The following is a 23,234-nucleotide window of genomic DNA, read 5'->3' on the forward strand; positions in this document are numbered from 1 at the left end:
TGGGTGGAGGGACAGCTTACAATCAAGAGCATGTACAGCATCTCCAGAAGACCAGAGTCCGGGTCGCAGCACCCATGTTGGGCCATTCACAACCACCTGCTACTTTAGCAAGAGCTATAGGGTCCTCTTCTGGCCTCCGTAGACTCTACACTCAAGTGTACTAATTTATACACAGACATACAGCTGTATGCATAATTAAAAATAAATATAAATAAATATGAAATTTTTTAGAAAAAGCCATCCTGGAGGATGTGGAGTCAAAAATGTTCCTCACAGGGCCTAGACCCTACTCCAAATGACTTGACAGATCTTGATGATCCCTTCTAGAAGGTATCACCCTCCCTGTGGAGTGGGTGTGGAATGGGATGGGAGGGAGGGTCAGGGGGCATGGGAGGGAGGGAAGGAGAGAGAGGGAACTAGAATCGATATAAAATAAGAAAAAATAATAAAATAAATTGTTCCTCACAGTTTTAAAGCAAAAGCTAATATTCTTATTTAGCATTCAATGATTATCCAGCAGTCCTTAACAGCAGTGTTTTTATGGGTTTTTTTTTTTCTTTGTCTTGAAAGTTTGTGCAAATCTAAGAAAGTCTAGTAGGAAAGGTGGGATTAACTGAGGTTTTGAGTTAATTCCTTTATGCACTTTTTTTTTTTTAACTGTTTGAGGATTTAATGGCTAGGTTTGGGCAGGGAAATCCTAGCTGCTACTTCTGCCTTCCTTTGGTAAGAAGGGTGGGATGAAGATGACCATGGAATATGAAGTTGGTAAGGGGACATCTCTGGCACCACAATATTGTTAGGCAGTATGTGGTCTCTTCCAGCAGTGTCAAATGGCACTGAATCTGTTGTGGCCATGGGCAGGTCCTCTCTAATGGGTACCCTTGATCCTTCCTTTGAGTTTTGAGGAGCTTGCCCATAGACATTAGGGAGTATGGTTTGGTCATTATTCCTCTGAGGCTCAAGGTTCCTCCCCATTGTTTTTAACTCCTGCCTTGAGGAGTCTAGGAACAGATTGATAGGCTGTTCTTCCCTTAGCAGGGACTGGAGTGAGGGGAGGAGGTGATTTGGGTCTTGTGGAGAGGTGGGTTGCTCAGATAGGGTCAAAGGTGGCCTTGAAAGAATTACAGTGAGTTTTGAGAACTTGGTAGTTGAGGAATGTAGCTGGGCTCAGTGGTGGTGCTAACAGCAGCAGCAGTGAAGGTGGCTCCAGCAGTAGCAGCGTAGGATATAGAGTGGTGGCATGAGCCCAGGGACTGGGATGTGTGGCTAAGGCCTATGGTCCCAAAGTCCTTCCAATGTGGGTCACTAGTCCTAATATCAGGTTAGGTGGTGGGAAGGACAGATACAGAAAGGGTGGCCAAAAGGGGCAGAGGGCAGATGGTGTAAGTTCCCATACTGGAAGCCCACTCTCTTCATCAGTTCATCTGCCTCTGTAGGGACGCAGCTGCCATAAACATAGGGGATAGGCAGGGGCTTCTTTTGATCAGTTTTGTGCAGCAGTGGTGTGAAGATACACCAGGCTTCCCTGAGTTCATCACTGCAGACAAAGTGCATCTGGCTCCCACAGAAGACATCCAGGATGAGGTGTTCATAGGCACCAGGGAGCTTCACATTCTTGGATCTGTTGTCATAGGTCAGGTCCAGCTCTGACTCCTCAGGATTGAAGAACATGCCAGGCTTCTTGGTCATCATCTTGGTGTATACCTCATTGGGCTGCACACAGATCACCAGCGTATTATGCTTGCACTGCTGGTGGAGGATGTCGCCTGCCACATCTCGGAACTGCAGTCTCACCTCAGCCTTGTGTTCATTCAGGGCTTTGCCACAGCGCAGGATGAAGGGTACCCCATCCCATCTCTCATTCTCCACATACAGGACAGCTGCTGCAAAGGTGGCAGCAATGGACCCACGGGGCACTGTGGGGTCATCTAAGTACCCGTTGGTAGCTTCTCCTCCTCCACTGGGGTCCCCCACATACTGGTCAAGGACCACATTGCTGGTTTTCACCTCTGAGATCCATTTCAATACTTTGACCTTCTCATCACGGACATCATCTGAATCTGTGGAGGCAAGCTTTTCCATGGCCACCAGACACAACATCTGCAGGAGGTGGTTCTGCATAACGTCCCTGATGATCCCAAATTCATCAAAGTAGACCCCATGACCCTCAGTACCAAAAGGCTCTTTAAATGTGAGGATCACACAGGCAATTTTGTCTTGGTTCCAAAGGGGCCAAAGATCCTGTTGGCAAATCTCAGCATCATGAAGTTCTGGACCATCTCCTTGCCCAGGTAGTGGTTAATGCAGTAGATCTGGTCCTCGCGGAACAGAGAGATGTGGTTCGACAGCTGGTTGGAGCTCTGCAGATCTTTCCTGAAGGGCTTCTCCACTATGATGTTGTTCCAGCCTGTCTGACTCATGCAGGTCTCTTGAATGTTCTTGGTGACAGTTTCATAGACTGTGGGGGGCAAAGCCAGGTAGAATAGGTTGTTGGCCTGCATCCCCTGATGTAGGGCATTCATATGGCTGTTGAGGTGCTTGTAGAAGGCTGGATCATCATACTGGCCAGCCTCATAGGAGTTACGAGCAAAGAACTCCTCTAGCTTTGGCCTTTCCTCTGGAGTGGCTTTAAAGAAGGGCTTGCTCTGCTTGCGGATGTCATCCACTGTGAGACAGGAGCAGGCATAGCCCACAATGAAGGTAGAAGTCCATCCCGGAACAGCCACCAGATAGTGGGATAGATCTTCTTGGCCAGGTCACCGGATGCACCCATGATGATAAATATGTGTGTATCAGCTTGATGGAAGGCATCACCCTGGTACAACTCTTCCCTCAGGATCCCACACACCTGGGTCCAGCTCAGGGCCACCTGCTCTGCCATGGGATTTTCTGCATTTAGTTGCTGCTGCCAAACAGGTTCACAGTTCTGGAGTGCACAGCTTGTTTCCTTTATGCACTTCTTGTCCATGTCTTACATTAATAACACTCTGAAGAGAGCCTAAATATCACAATATAGGCTACACCCATGTTTTCAGATAAATTTTATCATTATGTATTGGCTTTTGAAAAATTGGAAACAAATGGGAAATAAATACAAATACCAATGTTTCTTAGATGCGGAAAAGTTAATTTTTATGACATGCTTGTCTCTATTTTATGTAATGATTTTTAATATTGACATATCTGTGAATATCATGAAAAAAATCTGAAAGTGACTGACTAGAATCCATTGTTCTTCTTAAACAGAAAAATTATATGACAATAAAGTTGACGTTTCGAAAGTTTGGCATCTTTGGGGGCTGAACATAGAAACCAGATCACTGTGGGAGCATTTTAGAACAGAAATTGATTCTTACCATCTTCAGCAGGAAAGGAAGTTTCAAATAGATTAACATCATTTACAGACATGCTGAGGACATTAGCCAATCATGTCTTAGAAATTTACAGAAATGAAGATGTCCCATCACCAGAACCATGGACATGTTTTCTGTGGAACTGCTCAGCATGGGACAGTGTGGCTGTGGTACTGTCCTGGAACTCGAGGACCCTAAGACACTTGCTGACACTGCCAGTAGAGCTGCTGCAACAACAGGGTTCTCCTTTGCTTCTGCGGTTATTGTTAGCCCCAGCACCTAGGATCAGGATAGCTGCCTCTGGTTAGCCAACCCCAAGTGTGGGCCCATGACTATGGCTGCAAGAGAATCAGGGAAAACCATCTACTTGCTTTGTCTTCTACAGCAAGAAGGGATCTCCAGGTTCCATTCCGATTCAGGCAGTGAAGACGTCTCTAGACACTGGAAAAGTAGTCAGTTCACCATGGTCACACTAGACTATTGTACTGTATAGGGTAGTGACAAGGGCTCGGAGAAGAAGGGTAACAAAAAAAAAAAGGCTGAAAGGACTAATCTGAGAGGTGATAAGAAAGACTAGATGTGGTGATGGATTGACAATGGAGAAAGCTATATCTAGGCTTCTGTCCTGAAATTGATAAGAAGCAAGTCCCATTGATAGATACAAGAACGGAAAGAAGAGGGAATTTTAAAAGATCCTAGAGTCATATTAATATCAGCAGACAGCTTCATTATTTTTACCTATCTCTTTCAGTTAGTCCCAATCTTTGAGTTCATCTGTAATGACTATGCAATGACAACTGTAATGTCTATTATTGATTTGAGTAGCTCTTCAGAACATCTTCAATATTTCTGGTGGTTTGATAATCTTGATGATTCAAAACTTACTATATCAATATTCCCAGGTAGCCCTGTAGCCTGAACTCCATGTCTTTTATATTTTATATTTTTACATGCATTTTAAAGTCTAGAGGGAAAAGGAATTTTAAAGAATGATTATCTCTCTTCAAATTGTAACAGTTAGGATGCATAAGAATCAAAATTCTGAAGCCCTAGGCTCAATTCCCAACTCTCTCTCTCTCTCTCTCTCTCTCTCTCTCTCTCTTTCTCTCTCTCTCTCTCTCAGCCTCTCTCTCCCTCTCTCTCTCTCTCTCTCTCTCTCTCTCTCTCTCTCTCACACACACACACACACACACACACACACACACAGAGATCAAGCTAAAAGTCATAGAAGTATGTAAAAGTCAGAGAGTACGTGTCCTGTCCATACACAGAGACTCACTCTGCTGAATGGTAACCCTGTGTAGTCACCAGATGCCTGTATCGCTCTTATGATGTGTGGTTCTTTCCTTGTCATTGCTCTACTGCTCTCTGCTCTCCCCATTTGGGACTGGAACTAGAAACTCATTTCCACTGATTGACAAGGTCAATGAATGAACTTCCTCATTTCCATCATGTGTCTGACTGTAGGTCTGCTCTACTCCAAACTTTGCAATTATGAAAGCAAAGTGGGCTCATCAGATAAAGGTGCCTTAATTATCCAAGTTCGGTACTTGGGACCCACATTGGTGGAAGGAAAGAGCCAACTTCTATAAGTTGTACTCTGACCCTCTGACCTACACCACACACACACACACACACACACACACACACACACACATGCATGCCCTTGTGCATGCACATACACATACACACACACACAGAGAGAGAGAGAGAGAGAGAGAGAGAGAGAGAGAGAGAGAACACTCGTAGGCACATGCACTCATACACAAAAAATTAAATATGATTTAAAAATAAAAGTAACAAATAAATGCAGGGTAGAATGGGTTTAGTATTAAGAACAGAAGAAAAATCAAGACAAGAGGAAGTTTCTAATGGGTTCTAAGTCATTTGCAGCAAGGTCCCATCTAGAAGAACAAACGCGAACTCAGAGCACCAAGCATCGCACAGCATTCTTTCCCTGGTAGCCTCTCTTAGCGTCTCCTTTTCCTTATATTTCAGTAGAAGAAAGTGGGGAGAGTGAAAACAAGGGATCCAGCTTTAGTGGGAATTGGGCATCAAGAAACTGATGATGAAGAAGTCTTTCAAGTTCTGGAATAATATAAAAGAAGTCAGAAAATACATGCTGATAGGTTTTAAATGAGTTCAAATAAATTGTTTTTTGTGATTTAAAATCCAACAAGTCACTTCAGACTCCAGTTCAGTCCCCTTCCGCCCTCCCAGTGCTTACTGATTCTTGCTGCCAACAGGCATTAGTAACTGGAGATTACATTCTCAAATTGTTCCTACCCAAATAGGATGACAATAAAAGCAAAGAGGCAAGGGAAAGCCAGCTGCCTTTTGTTTGATTCAAAAGTCAGAAAGGTGTATTGCATTAACGGACACTTAGGATGGCTGCAAGTCATCCTAAGGTCATCCTCACTGGAATTACCTTCAGGCCCCTTCCCTCAGGGAGCTTCCCCTCCCTCCTTCCCACCCCCAGGCCACAGCCCTTCATCTCACTAATTCCTACTCATCCACCTCTCAGATAATGACTGTTGTCACACACACACACCCTTATCTTCTTTTCATAATGTTCATAGTTGTACCCAGAGACTCAATTTCTCCCTCCACTCAAGAACAGGAAGGTGACTTTGGGTGGGGTGGACTTCCCCATACCTTGCTCTGTACTCTGTGTTTAGAAGTTGCTCTGTAACTGCTACCTTAATTGACAGTTCCTCCTTGTCATAGGCTCTGGGTTTGCACTCTAACCTTACTTCAAACCAGACCTGTGACCTTGACTTGTTCATCTTGCTAATCTTGATTTCCTTTACATATAAAGGGAGGACTTGGAGCAAGCTAAAACCTTAGAAACTTCCATCCTGTGTTTGTGGTCCTGAAACATTAAGTACCAAGCTGTGTTTGATTTTTTTTTTGTCTTGTAAACTAAGTAAAATTAATATTAAACTTTTTTATTTATTTTATTTTTATTATTATTTTTTCTTATTTTACATCCCAGTTCCCTCTCCCTCCATCCCATGTCCTCCCAATCCCCCTCCCATCCCACCTACCCCCCCACTACACAAGGAGGTGGATGCCTTCTAGAAGGTGTCATCAAAATCTGTCAAGTCATTTGGAGTAGGGTCTAGGTCCTCCCTCCTGCCTCTAGGCTAAGGGAGTATCCCTCCATGGGGAATGTGCTCCCAAAGTCCTTTTGTGCACCAGGGATACATCCTGGTTCCACTGTCAGAGGTCCCTTAGTCTGCCCAGGCCTTCTAACTGAGACCCATGTTCAGGAGGTCTGAGTCAGTCCAATGCTGGTTTCCCAGCCACCAGTCTGGGGGTCCATGAGCTCCCCCTTGTTCAGGTCAGCTGTCTCTGTGGGTTTTTGCAGCCTGGGCTTGACCCCTTTTCTCATCACTCCTCCCTCTCTGCAACTGGATTCTAGGAGTTTGGCTCAGTGTTTAGTTGTGTGTGTCTGCTTTTGTTTCCATCAACTACTAGATGAGGGCTCTATGATGACATATAAGTTAGTTATCAATCTCATTATCAGGGAAGGGCATTTAAGGTATCCTTTCCACTGTTCCTCAGTTTGTTAGTTGGTCTTTGGACATATCTCTAGAGTCAGTTTTCTTTTCAACTCTAATGGCTCCCTAAAGTTTGTTTCTTAAGAGTAACAACTGTAAAGTCTTGATGACATGTGAAGGAACAACACTTTCCCATTAGTTCATGCATTTATCATCAAGATAATCAAATCTGATTGCTTTGAGCTATGGGAGGATACTAGTACTGAGATAGTTGGGGTTTCCAAAACATTTGTTCATAGGAAACAAATTGCTGAAAATAAGGATGGGTGGGGTCAGGGTGGGCATCTATCAAAATGAACCAAAAAGCTGTTTTAGGGCCAACTAGTGGGGAAATGAAATAAGAAACACTGGTGTGTTCACAAGTAGCATGCCTTCTGCCTCGCGTGGGTAGAAGCTTCTGAGGGAGACATGGGCACTGCAGCACTGTCCCCTAACAATATCTGAAAATCCCATCAACCCACTTTGGTCTCTGCACACTTCTTTGCATCACTCACTGCATTCTGTAGCCTTGAAGCCAGGTTTTGGAAATAAAGAAAACGGAATGTATCCCCAAGCAGGGATACATTCTCCTGCCCTCACCCTAGCAATGAACATGAGGAAATCATCTGTGCCCAGTTGGAGGGATGAGAGAACAGAAGCAGGCTCATGGGAGCTGTGGCCCTCAAGAATCAGTGCATTTCACCAAAGGAGAAAAGATAGGGCCAAAGCAGAATACATATCTTGGGTGCTTTTCCCAGAATACAGTTCAATATGCCCTTAGCCTCCAACAGCCCTCAAAGCCAAGGCAGAGCTCACTATGTCTAACAGCTACCACTTCCACTGAAGTTCTTTGTGGCTCTCAATGGTTCTTCTCTTCCTTGGGCAAACTGTAAGAGGTGGAGAGGCTAAGCCAATGGCATCGTTACTGATGTTTGTTGAGTGGCGCAGGGTCAGGTACTGTGGTAAGAGTCACCTTTTTAATCTGCAGGGCTACTGTCTGGGGTAGAAACTTTCTTCTGCATTAGGAAACTGAAGCACAAAATAAATGACTCATTCAAGGCCTCAGGCTGTATACAGCAGGGCCAGGATCTGTAACCAAGATATAGGACTTGACAAACCACACCTTAGCTACATGATCAAATGACTCCCAGCCTGCAGCCAAGGCATCTAGCATCAAATATTTATACATGGATTACTGGGCATTTGTCCTTGAACAGGGTCAATGGCTGACATAGTAAAGATAAGTCAGTCACAAAAGCTCCCACCATTACATAATTTATATAAGTTTCCTTCCTTTTCCTCCTTCCTCCCCCCACCCCCTTATGGTGAGAAACGATTTCTTTATATGGCCCAAGCTAACCTGAAACTTGATATGCAGCCCAGGATGGCCTAGAATTTGCAATTCTCCTGTCTCACTCTTCCAAGTGATGACAGTATAGATGTGGGCCTTCCCTTCAATTCTAGAGAGTAAGGACAGAATTTGTACAGGATCAGATCCCAGACCTAGAATGAAATAGGACAATTGGATTTCTGACTTAGGAAAACTTTTAGATTCCCATGACTAGTTTGGGGATCTTAACAAACAGAAGTCCCTGGGGGTGGGACTTCTGCCCTGGGGGTTAGATCTGCCATTTGGGGATCAAAGGTGTCAGAGTCTTTGTCTCTAACTTTCATGGCTCTCAGGAAAGTCCCAGTTTCTTCCTTGGAAATCAGGGGATGGGGTGTACAGGAGAGTCAAGAGTAGCTGTGCAGTGCACAGACCCCATCCAATCCCAGCACCTGGAGTGGGTCCCCAGCCTACATGTCTACTGGAGGAAGAACTTGTACAGTGACTAATTTAAGGGAAGAAGGGGGCCCTGACACCCTGGGCATTCTTGTGCGGAGGAGGAATAACTCGTTGACCTTGTGCAGTCGTCATGCTGGCTTTGAAAGCTTTGGTGAGAGATAGAGTCTCAAGCCCTTAATTTATTTTAGCAGTTGTGTTTCTGTGACCCTGGTGCAAGGTTCAAAGGTGTGAGATGTCTGGAATTTTATACAAGTATTTCAATTAAATGTTTTGGTGTACACACACACACACACACACACACACACACACACACACACACACACCAAAACTCAGGGGATTAGGTTAGGTCAGGGGTATTGCCTTCCATCACCAAGAGCTGCTAAAACTAGAAATGCCCTGCGCCCAGCAGCCCAAGTTCTTCTGGTTGAATCTGCTAGCATGGGACCTGAACATCCAAATTTGCTCACTTTGCTGGGTGATTCACAGATGCAGCCAAGTTGGCTGATGGCAGCTTTTTCCTTCTTTTTTTTTTTTTTTTTAATGGATCTATACATTCATATTATAGAATCACTGGTCCAGGAGAAAGGCAACTTCACATGGTCTTTAGGGCTGTTTGTTCCAGAGGGCAGGAGTGCTGGAAGTTAAATGTTTAGGTATGTGTACATGCACACATCATATGTGCATATGAGGATGCTGCCCATGTAAAGCATTGTCTGTGTAATTCTGGGCTGGCAGATGTCTGCACAGGGAGCCTTTCAGTCTCCAATAAGCTATTTTTTTTTTTGGCCCTAAATATACTGTGCTTTTCATCCTCTCTAAACTGACATAAGGAAGTTAGCAAAAATCCCTAAGATGTTCTAATTTGATTTTAGTCTGTTGTGGAAACTATGCAGAGCATTGTTCAGAACGGAACTGAGAGCTGAAAGTGCCTCTCACTGAGAGCTGTGGGAGAGCTGAGGACAAAGTATCTGCTTTAAAAATAGGTGGCCTGAGAGTATTCCTTCTCTGAATTAGGACAGGTCCACAGTTCTCTTAGAAATGGGGGGGGTGCGGCAGGCAAAAAACAGTATCAGTACATTGAGTCAGTAATGTGTGTAACAGCAGAGTGATGCTACATCTATGCAAATGAGTCAGTCAGTAGTGTACATGCCAGCACAATGATGTCTATGCAAATCTCAGCAACATTTCTAATCCCAAAATTCTGCTTAAGTGATACCAAACCTTTACTAGGAAGAAAACAAGCAAGGACTTGTGACAAAGGAAAATACAGGGAATCTAGTTTTAGGGTGATCAGGAAAGCCCCAAGGACATGTCAGTCTAAGCCTGAAAAAAAAAGTGTACTGCTAGTTTATAGCATTTGCCAGTCTTCCTAGAGTAAACATCCTCACCAGGACTGACTTCAGGCTATCAGCTGATGCCCCTGAATGCAGAGCTGAGAAGATGCAGTCAGCCCTGTGAACCATTATCAGCTGCCCCAGCACATCCAACTTAGACTCATAAACAGAGTCACATTAACTAACAGATCAGTCTGTTTCTATGTCTGTGACACATGAATGCTAGAAAACTTCTGAATGAGACAGGGCTAACTGGGGGCAGATGGGGGGGGCAGGTGAGTAAGGCGAAAGGAAAGAAAGCCAGGGGTCATGGGTAAGCAGTTGCCAATCATTTCATAGCTATTTACAGGTAGATGTTATTTATGTATTTCTTGGATAAATGTGTGGTTGGGCCAGGACAGAAAGTCCATTATGGTTTGAAGCAGAATGTCATCCCTTTCTTCAGTTTGCAATCAGGTTTTTTCCTAGAGCTACCCTGAAGCTTGAATGGTGTTAATGGAACTAAAAGATGACTTTTCCCTACTTTATTTTAAATTTTGTGTGCATGTGCTGTAGTGATCTGACCCTAGGGTCCTGAGCATGCTAGCTAAACATTCTATGACTAGGCTACATCCCCAGCCCCAAGTTTTTAAGTTAAGAGAGCACTAACTAGATCCTTTGGATCAGTAGGGAGAACCAATGGCCAGTGTTGTCACAGTGACCATCTTGCTGTTCACATTTAAGGGAAGAATCAGCAATTCATAATGCTATTCTGTTTGTTATTTGGGGCTGATGCAGCTGTGGGACGGGGTGGCGGGGAAACCTGCTCATAACAAAATGGCACCCAATGAGGGACATGAACCCACGACCCTGAGATTAAGAGTCTCATGCTCTACCGACTGAGCTAGCCGGGTGGCAGGACCTCACAAGCTGGGCGGGCACAGGGCTCTATGTGAAAGCAATGTGGGGGAATGGGCAGTGGCGACAGCGGAGATGAGCATTGGGAAAACCACAGTGTAAGGAGCATACCACAGGGACAGGGAAGTAAGCTGTAAGAGATTGCCAAGTAGCTGGGGTGGGGAAAGGGAGTGGCGTCTGCTGCCTGGGTGAAACCTAATTCCCCAGGTCCCGTGAAAATCCCGATCCTGCTTATGACACCAGATATCATGGTTTAATAAGGGCCAGGAGAAACAAATAGGCTGAATAGATGTTTATTCAGGGAGAAATAGCTTATAACAGAGACAGATGAACACCAGCAGGTTCCTGGTCCCAAGGATGCCTCTGGATCCTCTGTCCCTGTGCTGCAAGCAAGAGAGAGCTCCGGGCCCCTTCCCCAGACCTAGTTCCGCCAGGTCATGTCTGCCCCTGTTCCCACCCCCAATGGGTGTGGTAGGTGCCATAGGTGCAGACAAAGTGAATATCTCACTACATATTTTAAGAATCGAAGGAGAAATCAAAGGTCCCAGTGCTACAGCCTATGAACAGAAGCATCCTGCTATTACATTCTTTTAGGAACAGTTGCATCCTTATATATAAGAATACATCCCTAGAAGCATCACAATTGTTACTAGGCCAAGACTTCTTCATGACAATTGCCTTTGTTTTGAAACTTAAAAAAAAAAAAAAAGGCTAAAACCAGCTCCCATTTCTTATTAAAATTATTTGAGAAGAAACCTAATTCATAATATTGTTTCACAACACTGCATGATGACAAGGTATTGCAGTATCCACTGCTTGAAACAGAAACGGTGGCCTTTTACCAGGCAATACCAGTTCTCTTACAGTTTCTTCATTCATTCAGATGGGAGAAGGTGAGGAGCAATTATTGCCCAATGGGTGCTGGTGCAGGAATTAGGGGAGAGTGATAGAATCTTCTAAAATTAATTGTGGCAGTGGTCACTATACAATGTCACAATAGTTATGACTATTCATTCATTATTCTTTAATGTTTGCAGTGCATCCTCAAAGTGCCAAGCCTTGCCATTGCTCCTGGAGATATGACACAGAACAAACTAGCAAACCAATGGTTATCAGCCACTGAAGCACAGATTCAATGTACTAACTCAAAGTTCTGTGCCCTGAAAATGGACTGAAGTACAATTTTTGAGCCCTGGCATATTTCTCAAATGTTTCAGATTTCCAAACACTGCATTTTGAATTTTTGGATTCATGATTGTACTCATTTGCTTTCTGTTGCTGTGATAAAATCTGTCTTAGGGTTTTGCTTGCTGGGAAGAGACACCATGACCATGGCAACTCTTATAAAGGAAAATAGTTCAGAGGTTCAGTCTTTTATCAGCATGGCAGGAAGCATGGTGGCATGTAGACAGACATGGTGCTGGAGAGGAGCTGAGCATTCTGTATCTGGTTCAGCTGGCATCAGAAAGTGACATGCTGGGCTGACTGGAGCTTCTGAGGCCTCAAAGCCCACCCCCCAGAGACACACCTACTCCAACAAGGCCACACCTCCCAATAGTGCCACTCCCTTTGAGCTTATGGGGGTCCTTTTCTTTCACACCACTACATAATCCCAGGGTTTATTTGGCTTACATTTCCATATCATGACCTATATCACTGAGGGAGCCTGGGCAAGAGCTCAAGGCAGGGCCTGAAGCAGAGGCCATGGAGGAGTGATGCTTACTGGCTTACTCTCCACGGCTCTTTCAGCCTGCTTTATTTTACTACCTAGGACCACTTGCCCAGGGGTAACAGTGCATTGGGGCCTGCTCATATCCGTCATTAATCAAAAAAAAAAAAAAAAAAAAATGTTCTACAGGCTTGCCTGTGGGAAATCTGAAGTGACTGTTTTCTCAACTGAAGCTCCCTCTTCCTAGATGACCCAAGTTTGTTTGACACTGACAAAAAACTAACCAGCACAGGGATGTTACATCTATGCAACTCTCAGAAACACCTCTAATCCCAAACACTCTGCTTAAATGATGCCCAACCTATACTAGGAAGAACACAAACAAAGAATCTTGACAAAGGAAAATATAGGGAACTTAGTCTAGGGTGATTAGGGAAGTCCCCAATGCATGTCAACCTAAGCATGAATGGTGAGGAATCAGTTAAGCTAGATATGGGAGAAGGGAGTCTGGAGACTTACAGCCTTGGAGCTACAGGAGATAGTACCTCTAAGGACATAGTACAGGAAAGAGTCTGGTGTATTTAGATCTAAAAATAAGACCAGACAAATGTATGGGGACAGAAAGTAGATAAATGGTTGCCTTGGCAAGTTGGGGGAATTGCTAATGGATACAGGATGGAGCAGTGATAAAATGTTCTAAAATGACTGATGATGATGATGATCAAAGAACTCTGTGAATCTTAAAGTCAGCACGCTACATACTTTAAATGGTTGCTCAGTGTGACATGTGAACAACAATCCGATAAAGCTGTTTTCTCAGCACTGTCACCTGTGAAGCCTAATGACTGAATGCTGGAAGCCAAAGGACGAGATGAAGTTGGAAATTCTCAAGCCCGCCAATGAGTCCTGTTGAGAAAGGTGAATTTGAGGAGCCATCCCAATCACGTTGGCACTGTATGGATTTAGGGTGGGTTGGGAAGGTAAGAGGGAAGGAGAGACCCTAGCTGGGAAAGCATTACAAGAATCTAGATGAGATGTGATGACTGACAGGGCTCGGGAGGTAGGACAGCATGGAGAAGAGAGTGTCTCAGCTTATTCCTTGTCATTGCAATAAAACTCTCTGACAAAGGTAACTTAAGGGTTTATTGTCCATCATGGCAGGAAAGCCAAGGCACCCATAGCATGATGGAGTTAGTTCATCATATCCTTCTCCTGCTAGTTTTGTTGAGATACTTACAATAGCTCTTGCTATGTCTTGCAAACTGTTGAAACTTCTGAAGAACCTTCATTTTTTACCATAATTGTTTCAGAAAAAGATATCTGCTGGGGAAAGACACAAAAGAGGAATGAACAGACAGTGGCATTTTCCCCTTCCTTGTGAACTCATCAGCTTGCCCATCCTCTGTATGGTTGCCTTTACTTCTCCTACCGTAACTACTGTATTTCTCTCCCAAAGCATCCTGAGATGCTAAGACCCTGGACTTTGAAAAGATTTTTTTCTCAATGCAGGTACACAATGACTGTGGCCATGTGGTGACCTTAAGGGCATAGAACTCACAGCACATCCCAGTGGTGAAGGCAGCTTCCCAGCCTCCCCACCCCCACTGCCGAGCCCACCTTGTCTATGTTTGGCTGCCTCCTCTGTTATTAATGTCTTTCCTTCCTTCCTTCCTTTTTTTTTTTTTTTTTTGGTGGGGGAGGGTTATTTGTTTGATTTTTTGAGACAGGGTTTCTCTGTGAAACAGTCCTGACTGTCCTGGAACTCACTCTGTAGACCAGGCTGGCCTTGAACTCATAGAGATCCACCTGCCTCTGCCTCCCCAGTGCTGGGATTAAAGGCATGCACCCCCACTGCCAGGCCTAAAAATATGTCTTTCCTTAGGCCAAAAATACACCTGTCCATGTCCGTGGTCACACCTCCATCTCTGTATTTCTCAACTGTTTCTCCTGACACAGCACTGGCAAAGTGGTTTTAGAGCCAGACTTTGGCAGCAGAGGGAGGACTCTCTGCTCCTCTAACTGCTGGGTTCTGCTTACCAAGACTGTCTTCTGAACTTCAGTTCAGTTCAGTTCAGAAGATGGGGCTACTATGGTGTGTAAAACACATGAAGCTCTGCCCAGTGGATGCTCCTTCCTCTAACTTCTAAGAACATGTAGGACAGGGGGTGATAAGATGGCTCATAAGCCTGACTACCTGCATTCTATCTCTAGCACCCACACAAAGATGGACAGAGAGAATCTACTCTAGAAAGTTAACCCCTGAATCTCCACAGGCACTCTGGCAATTAGAAATACTGATCATAAACAAATATTTTTTTTGAATTCTGGAAAATGTGACACAGCACATAAGCAGAGATGCACACAGATTCTATATGTACATGATGAGTGAGTATGCATGTGTACCAGGACCACCCCAACCCACACTATTAGTGTATCCCATTCCATACCTGCCTCCAGTGGCTGGAATCTCTCTGGAGACTAGTTTAGCCTCTTGCATTCCTACAAATGAAATCAAATATACCCTTGTGAGTTGCTATTTTGTATTTAGGACCTTTCACACACACACACACACACACACACACACACACACTTTATAAAAGTTTCATGTATTGTTGGCTTTTTTTTACTACTATACAATGTTATGTAAACTTTCTGGCCTGGCAGGTCCTGCTGCCCTTCTCAGCCCCAAAGAAACACAGGGACACTATATTAGTTATAAAGCTGTAGGTCTGTGACTAGTGTTTCTTATTGGCTAGCTCTGTCTTAATTATTAACCCATTTCTATTAATCCGTGTTTTTCCATGATGTCTTATCTTACCCAGGAATGCCAGAACTGCAACTCCTTTGCCTGCTGCATGATGACTGCTCAGCATCGCTGCAGAGAAAAGAGAGAGCCATTTCCTGTTTGTCCCTGCTTATATCCAGATTCTGCCCATCCGTGTCACTTCCTGTCTGGCTACAATCAGTGTTTTATTCATTAACCAATAAATATTCCCCATCAATACAATATTCCCTTTTTTCCTTTTTTTTTTTTTTTTTTTTTTTTTTTTTTAGGAAGTGAAACAAAGGCATTTCACATGAGCTACGCCCTAGAGGACATTTCATTACATAAACACATTATTACTTACCTATCCATTTTACTTTTGACTAATAGTGGATTGTTTACAATTTAAGCTTTTGCAAATACATTTGATATTGACATTTTTATGCACTCGTTCCTCCTAAATATTTAAGGCTGGCATTCTTGGCAATATGAAAACTTTGATAACCTTGGACACACTGACATATGGTTTTCCAAAGTAGCTGTAACAATTTACACACCCATCAGCAACATGTCAAGATTCCATTTGCCAGTAGAGAAAGGAACAGAATGAAAACATGTTGCAGTAGCATGTTAGAAGGCTATATAAAAATGAAACCTGGAGGGAAAGGATTAACTTTACATGGTGAATTTATGCATGTATTTCTCTTTATCCGTTCAAACCATTTTATATTCAACATATTCAGAACTGATTTAACTATCATTTAAAGGGAAAAATCTTTATCCAGGGTTTGTTGTGTACCCATCATCACTCCATCCAAGGATGCAGAAGAGGAAGACAGCAGGTGCACAGGGTGGTCACATCAATGCCAAATGGCCTCCTCTAAGGAAAAGCAGGCCTCACTGGCATAAGACTCAGTCATCGTGGTTATTATGGCATCTGTTACTCATAGTTAAACCTAATCCTAATGAATACAGAGCTGCTTTGGTTTAGAATGGTTTTCTTGGCAAATTAAAATGTACAAACCAATCACCAGGTGATTACCATCACACTGCATTTTAAATCACAAAAGTAATTTCATACTTTCAAATTCTATGGAGATATTATAGCAAAGACTGGCAAACTCTCTTTGGAATGCTTGTCCCCCCCACTCACACTCTTTTCCATTTCTAGATTCTAAAATAGATGCTGTGAAATTCAGGCATCATCTTGTAGATCCTTAGGCAGACATTGATTAGCATCCTTGAGCCCCAAAATAACACACACGCTTTCACTGAAAGCATGATTCTAGTAGGCATGTTTTTCTGCAACTTTTTTTTTTTTTTGATGACTTTAATTCTGTAGTACAAATTCTGTTTGGCTGGGAGTTGGTGGTGCACGCCTTTAATCCCAGCACTGTGGAGGCAGAGGCAGATGAATCTCTGTGAGTTCAAGGCCAGCCTGGTCTACAGAGCTAATTCCAGGACAGTCTCCAAAGCAATACAGAGAAACCCTTCTCGAAAAACAAACAATCAATCCAAATTCTGGATTGGGGGATAGTTTTCAAACACTTTTAAGCATTTGGTGAATGTGGATAAACTATAATTATTTAATCAGTTTCCCCTCCCCTTTTCCTGAGTTGAGTCTCACTATGCAGCCCAGACTGGCTTCCAGCCCATAGTTCCCCAGCCTGGATGAAAAGCTTGGATGACAAGCTTGAGCTACACACCCATCACAGTTGTCTCCAGGTACACTCTTAAGTTGTTTCCAGTTCACAAATCATATTTGAACATGACCTCCACGGTCATATAAGCTTACTAAGATGGATGTTTGGAAGTGAGTCTACAAGGTCTGGACTTTCTGAAGAGGATGCCTACATTTTTTAATGGTCAAACATTCCATAGCAATTCTTTATTTCTCCTCCAAAGAACACATACAAGATGGCAGAACTCATGATAAGACAGAGCTAGTGAGAGGCGTGATGCCCATCTCAGCCTAAAGAGGCTGCAAAGAGCATGCTCTGTAAACTGAGAGATATTCCATGAGTCCAGGAAGGGGTGGAACCTGTGGCCATATCTGACTTTGGGTCCACTTTAGGAGAGCACTCCCTGACTCCAGAGATTCCCTTCTTCCAACTTCCTGAGTTTGGGGCATATTTCTCACTAGGCTGGATGCAGGAAATTATCCCAGAGATAATTATGCAGTTATGCCACTTCTTTAGCAATTATGTGAATCGATTTAAAAGAAAACAAAGACAAAAACCAGGGTCTTGTTATATCACTTAGGCAGATGTAGTACTACTCAGGATCTGATTGCCTCAGCCTCCCAAGTGCAGGTAGTACAGGCTAGCCCCACCATGTTGGACTTACCATATCCGATTTTAACAGTTCAAACATCGTTGAGTGAGTGCCCCATGACTAGGATCAGCGTACATCTTCGCTTTGGTTCAAAATGTACCAAGAATAACAAAAGAAAGCTCCCGGGGCCCGTTTTGAACAGGAGACTGAATCTATAAAGGCCAACTATTTTGGGAAGGAGGCCAGAGCTTCCTGAGCAAACAAGTCCTGCTTCATATCCACTTGCAGCCAAGCATTTCCTTTCATTTCCCATCTATTTCTGGAGCCCTTGGGATAGGTCACATCCTTCTCAGAGTATGGTTGCTCAGCAGAAAGCAGGGCCTTATTGACCAGGGTCACTGCCTTCGAATTCAGAACCAGAAGTTCATGACCTTTCTCTGGTCTATGGATACATTTGGCGGCTTTCTGAAGCCCATAAACTCCTTCTTGGAATAAGGTTTGTAAACATTTGTTATGAAAATATATAGCATTATAAATGAAGCAATATTCTAATGGAGTTATTAAAATATTAAAAATGAATGTACAGCACAATATATATGCTTTCTTGTGTACATTAAAGAACAACATTTAACAGTAGGCCTAATACCTTGCACTATTTGATAAGTGGAAATAGTATTTCAAAATGTTTTCAAGGCTTGCTATGAATGTGTGTGTTTCTATAGCAGCTAAGCCTGGGTTGCTACTCACTCTCCTATGCTCTGTTTCCCATCCCCAGTAAAAGAAACTCAGAATTTGGGTTTGAATGCAATGAGGAGAAAAATGTGCTTTTTCTCCATCTAGATTTAAAGACTTTGGCTTATCCTTTAAGAACTCCAAGAGAGCCAGGCTTTGTGGTTCTTGGGAGGCAGAGGCAGCAGGGTGGACGTTCAAGGCCATCCTACACTGGGTGAGATACTGTTTCAAAACAACAAGAATCAAAAGACCAAGAATCAGAATCCTTAGACTTCTCAAAAGGATCAGAGAGTAAGACAATGTCTGGAAACATTGAATAAACGTTATCTCCAACTTAGAATTTCATGACCAAACCTTGTGCAACAGGCAAACTGCGGTTTATTGCATGGCTGACTTGGGAATCATTTTTACGAAGTCATAATCTCATATACAACACTGAAAGCTAATCAAAACTTAAAATATATATCAAGAAACAAATATATTATGATTTATATTAATAGAATGTCAATAAAAATCATTCTAGACATTTGCATGTATCTTCTCTTGTCTATCTGCTGGATCTCTCACCCTGATGTTCCATGGAAAATCTTAATTCATGGTACCATGAATTTTCCACTCTAGAATATACCACTCTTCCTTTGCATTTCTCTTGGGTCCCCTCCTGTCCACATTGCTGTTCTGTGCATTTGGCTGTGCTTGTCTAGACCTCCGCTCCCCTCCCCCACTTCCAGTCAGGCCTCTGAACTGTTGTGGGAAGATTCCAACCCAGAAATGTCTTCACAGCTTCCATATATTTGGATTCTTCCATGGCATTCCGATAGAGCTTTCTGCCTAGAATGGCATGAAAGACTCTCTGAAGTCCAGCCCCTACCACATCGATGCCTCTGTCATGTGGTTTCCTCAACAGCATTTCAGGACCTAACCAGGGGAAGGGTGTAACGAGTACGGGTTTTCCGCCTGCCGCCGCTGGTCTTGTCCTGCTGCCGCACCAGCCCCAAATAATGCACAGAGACTCTGTATTTGATACAATGCTGTTGGCCCTGTTACTTGTTTCTTATCGGCTAGCTCTGCCTTAATTATTAACCCATTTCTGATGATCTATGTATTTCTCTTACCGGGGAGCCGGCAGCATACTGCTTTCTCCAGACTCTCCATCTTGACTCCTCCTCCCTACTTCCTATTTCCTCCTTGTCTCCTAGTCCCTCCTATCTTCCTTTCCTATTGGCCAACAGTGCTTTATTATTAACCAGTATGAGAAACATATACAGAATGACATCTCCCATCATCTCCTCTTTTCTGTCTAAATAAAAAGAAGGATTTTAACCTTAACATCGCAAAATATATTATACAACAGTTATCAAGTAAGAATCACAGTTAACAATATTTAGTCCATTAACATTTATCAAGATTTAAGAAACTATTCCATCATCTATTTCATCTTTGTGAGTCTAAAGTTCTATATGTACCTTATCATTGAATCCTAACTAAGGAAAATTATAACCATAACTATCTGTCTTCAACTCCCTCAAAGACCACAGAAGGAAAATATATAAGCTCTAGAAATGACAGAGACAACTCACTGCCTGGTCACCCGAAGTTCTTTTGTAATCTTCCATCTTCAGCCCATAGGCCATAGTGTGTCTAGTAGACTCTTCAGCAACGCAGGAAACTTTAAACTGTCTTCTTGTATTGGCAGTTTGTCAGTCACTTTTCTCCGTGTCCTGCATACTGTCTCGAAGACTCTTCCATGAAGCAGGATCTCTGTAGCAATGTCCATTTCGAATCAGAAGTCACTTTTCTGTGGGTCCTGCATGTCCAGTTTATACAGCATAAAGTCAAACAGTCCAGACAAGAGCAGTATCTTGTCCAAATGGCTAGTCTTGCCATATTGGAAGTAAACTCCATAATGCATTTCTTTGATGTCCATCTTCCTTTCTGGTGCAGGTGGTATTGCCAAGAGCAATTATGTCTCACTGTCACAAAAACCCTAAACCATTTTAAATGCCATATTCTGTAGGTCTTTGAAATGTTTGAAGAATGCCTATTCATCTCAAATACATCTCTGTATATCTAGAAAACTTAACTAACTTAACTATATCTGACTATCATAGATACTATCTATAATCTGTATTGAATTATACATTACATTTCTAAACAATACTTAAACAAGAGGAGAAATATATATATCACAAAAATGACCTTAAATTGTATCAATAAATGAAAATCCATTCCAAAACAAAGTATTCATATCTATACCATAATTCCCTTTTTACCTTTAAAAAGAACTGGCTGTGATCATTAACCATTTATAACCAAGTCCATTTAAATGAAAACAAACATTTATAAACAATATTTGGGAATTTGGGCGTCGTTCTTTCTAAACTACTTCCTGCTGGTAGGGGGCGCTGTCATGGGGGATCCTAAGAAGATGCAGTAATCCTGGCTGTAGTCTGCAAGACTGCCTTGTCCAAGCTGTTTTGAATGTTGGATCATCAGGAACTCTGTTCAGGGGGGTCTGGCTTGCTCAAACCACATTAGTCTGGAAGGAATCCACAGCTTTTTATTTTCTGTGGAAACAAAAATAGAAATCCTTTTCCCCAGTAACTTGTCCTTGAACTTAAATGTTTGAGTCAAAGCATTTTTAAAATATATAAATTGAATTAATTCAGCAGCATTTCCTTTATCAGTTGTTCTTATTTTCTCAGTAGTCAAACAATGCAGAGACAACACTATAGCATACAGTAACCAGATTCTCTCTGAGCTTTTCATCTTTACCTGGCTTTATTATTACTCTGTTTATTTTACTTTTATTTTTTATTTCTTGACATAGGGTTTCACTGTGTAACTCTTATCTGTCCTGGAATTTGCTCTGCATACCAGGTTTACTTTGCAAATCACAGAGATCTGCTTGCCTCTGTCTCCTGAGTGCTGGGATTAAAGGCGTGTGCTACAACACCCAGTTCCTCTTTGTCTATTTAAAACCATTTTATTTTTCTCTCCCAAGCCTATGTATTTTTTTTTTAAAAACACACTGTAAACTTTTAGCACCTTTTCTTAATGTGAATCTGTCTCTACTGTAAATTTTTATCTTTTTCTGGCCATGAGTCTTTATCTGTTAAACAACAACATTGTTAAGATGAAAGTCTTTGTTTCTGCCGCGGTTTACCAAAGATGGTGGCGGGTACTTTTACCGGCCAGCACGGAAAGCTGTGCTCACCGCCTTGGTCTGCGCTGCCACCCAGAAAGCATGCTGCCGGCTTGGAGATGTGGTCACTGCCATTGCCATCTCTCATACACAACAATAAATTGTTAGCAGAGTTATTTAAAAGCTGTGCGGTTTTTTGCCGCTTAAGCTGAGTCAGGAATCTTCTCTTAAAGGAGCCGCGCGAATATCTGCTTGTCTCTAGCAAGTCAGAGTCCAACCGAGAAAAATGCTGTTACCAAGAAACCTTGCTTGTCTCTGTTCTTTTGTTTCTAAAACCCTTTTTTAAGCTTTTGTTAAATTTTAAATGTAAGTTCTTACTAGCCCCACGTTGGGCGCCATCTGTAAGGAGTACGGTTTTTTCCACCTGCCGCCACCCGGTCTTGTCCTGCCGCTGCGCCGCCAGTCCCAAATAATGCACAGAGACTCTGTATTTGATACAATGCTGTTGGCCCTGTTACTTGTTTCTTATCGGCTAGCTCTGCCTTAATTATTAACCCATTTCTGATGATCTATGTATTTCTCTTACCGGGGAGCCGGCAGCATACTGCTTTCTCCAGACTCTCCATCTTGACTCCTCCTCCCTACTTCCTATTTCCTCCTTGTCTCCTAGTCCCTCCTATCTTCCTTTCCTATTGGCCAACAGTGCTTTATTATTAACCAGTATGAGAAACATATACAGAATGACATCTCCCATCAGAAGGGCTCCACTTCTCCACTTCAGGTAGCCTAACCCACCCCATCCTGTTTCCAGAGTCAGTACCAACTTGCAAGGCTATTGTAGGGCCACTAATGAAACTATTAGTATACATCTGCATCCCCAGCACCTTCTTGTATGTCATGTATGTGCAGACACACACTTCTAACAAGACAAAATACCCTTTGGGTGTTTTTCCTTTATTGAATCTATGCTTTTTGTTTTCTAGAACCAAACAACTGATGCTTGATTTAATTTCATGCTCCTGACTTGGCTCAATATTTATTCATAAAATGGCTATCCTGTGGATCAAGGAGAGGGATTAATGGCTAAAATGCTTGTTGTGCAAGCATGAGGACCTGAGTTCAGATCCCCAGCAGGTATAAAAAGCAGACACAGTGCAATTCATCTGTAACTCCCATGCTGGGGTGGGAATGAAGAAGGATGAAAACAGGCAGATCCCATGAACTGTCATTCTAGATAGGCTAGCCAAAACAGTGAGCTGATAGCCCGGTAAAAGAACCTGCCTCAAAAAAAATCAATGAAGACATCCTACAGTGATGGCTGATCTTGGCTAGCAAGTTAACTACATCTGGAATCAGCTAAAAGCCAAGAAGCTGGGCACACCTGTGAAGGGTTTTTTGATTGGATCATTTGTTGTAGGAAGACCTATCCTAAATCTAGATTATTTGAGGTCAGAAGACCATCCTAAATTTGGGCCATACCTTTTGGTGACTGCCTACATAAAAGCATACTGAACAAGAGTTTGCTTTTTGCCTGCTTGCCTTCACTTTGACTGGCAAGTTCATCTATCCTATTGCTGAGAAATTCTGCCCCTGGTATTAGCACTTACTTCTTTTGATTCTGACATAGACAGAAGACCAACAGCTCTCTAGGAATCCACTGGAACTCCAGCACCAGATTAAGACTGCTGAGACATCTAGTCTTGTGGACTGAACAATTACTGAATCTTTGACTAGGAGA

At 42.8% G+C, this 23,234-nt stretch overlaps 1 protein-coding gene and 1 non-coding gene across 2 annotated transcripts; both read right to left on the reverse strand.

The window, feature by feature from the left end:
- Positions 1-1,317: 1,317 nt before the first annotated feature.
- LOC127216439 (glucose-6-phosphate 1-dehydrogenase-like) lies at positions 1,318-2,942 on the reverse strand. The gene is given in 3 exon segments (XM_051177116.1): positions 1,318-2,228; positions 2,231-2,704; positions 2,707-2,942. Coding segments are annotated over 3 exon segments (1,560 nt in total). The 5' UTR covers positions 2,882-2,942.
- Positions 2,943-10,835: 7,893 nt separating this feature from the next.
- Trnak-cuu (transfer RNA lysine (anticodon CUU)) lies at positions 10,836-10,908 on the reverse strand. The gene has a single exon. It is a non-coding gene; the product is annotated as a tRNA-Lys (tRNA).
- Positions 10,909-23,234: the final 12,326 nt, after the last annotated feature.

Source organism: Phodopus roborovskii, unplaced genomic scaffold (genome assembly GCF_943737965.1).
Source record: "Phodopus roborovskii unplaced genomic scaffold, PHOROB, whole genome shotgun sequence".
NCBI lineage: Eukaryota > Metazoa > Chordata > Mammalia > Rodentia > Cricetidae > Phodopus > Phodopus roborovskii.